The sequence below is a fragment of the Chondrus crispus genome, genomic scaffold, assembly GCF_000350225.1.
Source record: "Chondrus crispus Stackhouse genomic scaffold, scaffold_13, whole genome shotgun sequence".
Lineage (NCBI taxonomy): Eukaryota > Rhodophyta > Florideophyceae > Gigartinales > Gigartinaceae > Chondrus > Chondrus crispus.
This window is the reverse complement of record NW_005179004.1, coordinates 286,227-288,554: the sequence shown is the minus strand read 5'-3', so window position 1 is coordinate 288,554 and position 2,328 is coordinate 286,227. Positions and strand designations below refer to the sequence as shown.

Genomic DNA, 2,328 nt, shown 5'->3' with positions numbered 1-2,328 from the left:
AGAAAGGGAAGAGAGGAGGCACGAGAAAGGAGGAGACAACCCTTGCACTGCAGACACGCTCCGAGTGCAGATATGAACCCTGAGGCTTGCCGAGGGCTCTGAGGAAGGCTTGCCGAGGGTTCTGAGGGAGGCTTGCCGAGGGCATCATATCGCAGCACGAGGCAGCGTGTTTCTACGGGCTGCCACAGGGACTGTCAGCCATTGTAATTACAGTGAGTTCGAGTGAAATTGTTCGCTTGATTATTCTTCCAATTGTCTGCACTGTGGTGCAGACTTTTTCGGCATTCAAAACATTGCACTGTGCTGAAGCCTACCCTCGTGAAACAAGCCCTTTTGAGTAACATTACGTTTGTCCCCGTTTGTCCCGCCTGTCACGGTGCAGATGTACCCGTCAGCCGGTATACAAAAACGCATCCCTCCCAAGGCATCCCTCCAAAGGTACCCGAAGTCTACTGTGTGACTAAAAAGAAAACCGGGTTGTTGGCGCTTCGAGTGAAACATGGCCGTACCATTTCGTTTTATTACCAATGGTGTGGTTGTAATGTTGCGATTTTCGTTACAATACTCTGCTTTAACGTAACGAGTAGCGAATTCATCTGAGGGATGTAAACACTGCCTTACTACTTCAACAAAAACGATACCCCAATGGCGCGAGCAACACTGGGTGGATCCAGAAAATGTTCAACGCACCACATTTGGCAATCTGACCTGGAGACTGTTCAACTACCACTACCGTTCTCTAGCTTGGATGCCTCGAGACTCGGTGGTTGCTGCGAGTCAAGTATCATCTCTAGAAAAATGAACAAGCATGCAGAGAACGCCATGTAGAAGAAGAAGCGCAACTTTTCCACATTGAGTGTAAGATTCTGCTCTGGACACTTTCCAGTAGCTCGCAAGTACCTTTCTGGAGTGGGGAGCACGCCCGCATCAGTCAAAAACACTGTCTTTTCACTGAGGTGACTCGTCATATTCGACCCGCGCGGTAGTACGAATGACAACCCAGTTCGCAACGCAGGCTCCCCCGTCACCAGCAAACGACCACAGTACTCCCTTTGCGTAAGCTCATTTCCTGATGATGACAATGTGAGCATGTATAGGCACTTTTTAGTGAGGAGGTTGTCGATCCCGTCCTTGTACCGTGAAAAGTAGACAGGCTTTTCTTTGTGACAGGCACTGCAAAAGTCATCGTCTCTCATTTCAATGTCAGCGATATCTTTTCAAACCTAGCGTCCATACGCATTCTGTGAGGGGCGCAAACTTACTTTTTCCCAATCGTATTGATCCAAAACAAGTCGATAGCGCCTCCTTTTGGTACGCAAACGTCACTTGGTCGGACGTTACACGTTTTCAGATCTTGCAAGCCTCTGTAACGAGAGGAAAGCGTGTCTTGTACGAGCGCTGCACTACACGTAATTGATATGGCGCGAATCATGCAGACAAACAAGTAACTATTAGTGTACCGTGCGAAATAAACCAACAAGTGGAAACCACGAGTAGCAAAGACACTTACGTTAGCGCTGATTCGTATGCGAGAATCAAGAATAAGCTGCTTAATGTAATCGTGATGTTCAACACCCACTGGCGGAAGCTGGTCTTCCCAGCGACGGGATCGGAGCTACCCTGATCGAAAATGCGACTCACTTCATATCCCAGTTGAAGAGCAACAAAAGGAAGGACGTGAGGGGAAGGGTGAGGGGGTTAGAACTCGAAACAGTATTGCCCTAAGAGAAATACCCCTAGTGAGAGTATGTCTTCACAAGAGACGTACATGTACTCTGCCCTGCTTGTCGCATGCGGCGTAGCCGACGGCTCTTGAGGATGAAATGCTTAAGACGGCGAATGCACCATTCCGAGTCCGGGAGCGGTCGGTACGAGTCGTCCGGGGGCGCGAAGCGGACATCGAGCATCTTAAGCAATGCGAACACGACGACCAGTGCGAGGATGAGTCCCCAGACGGAAAGCGAAAAGACGGTTATGAAGAAGGCGCCCTTAGACACTGACGAGGAGGTCTGGTCGATGCGGGTGATGACACTGATGCCGTCGAGAGCGAACGGCGGCAGAAAGTCGACTTTTCCGATGCGGTCGCGGTTGAGAAACCAGCCGCCGACGCCCATGTCGCACTGGCAGTGTGGGTCGTCGCGGATGCCGCCTTCCTTCGTGGTGCAGCCGTCCATATCCGTGACGAAGTCGTTGAAGGTGCGCCGCGGGAACTCGGACAGGGATTTGCAGCGAAAGCCCAGGCTGTCCTGCAGGTATCGGAGATACTCTACGGCCAGACCGTCGTAGCCGAAGGGCTGCTAGAGGTGTTAGTTTGGTGTGTGTGGGGGG

The 2,328-nt window shown here is 51.2% G+C and overlaps 1 protein-coding gene across 1 annotated transcript; it reads right to left on the bottom strand.

The window, feature by feature from the left end:
• Nucleotides 1-719: 719 nt before the first annotated feature.
• On the bottom strand, nucleotides 720-1,432 carry CHC_T00002219001 (hypothetical protein). The gene is made up of 2 exons (XM_005713429.1): nucleotides 1,263-1,432; nucleotides 720-1,173 (listed from the first exon to the last, which is right to left on the bottom strand). The coding sequence occupies exons 1-2, from the start codon at nucleotides 1,430-1,432 to the stop codon at nucleotides 720-722; spliced, it is 624 nt and encodes a 207-aa protein (XP_005713486.1).
• Between the last annotated feature and the right edge of the window lie 896 nt (nucleotides 1,433-2,328).

Coding starts and splice junctions, on each gene's coding strand:
- CHC_T00002219001 (XM_005713429.1), bottom strand. CDS start 1,432: ATGATTCGCGCCATATCAATTACGTGTAGTGCAGCGCTCGTACAAGAC. Junction 1,174..1,262: donor ATCAATACGATTGGGAAAAA/GTAAGTTTGCGC, acceptor TGACTTTTGCAG/TGCCTGTCACAAAGAAAAGC.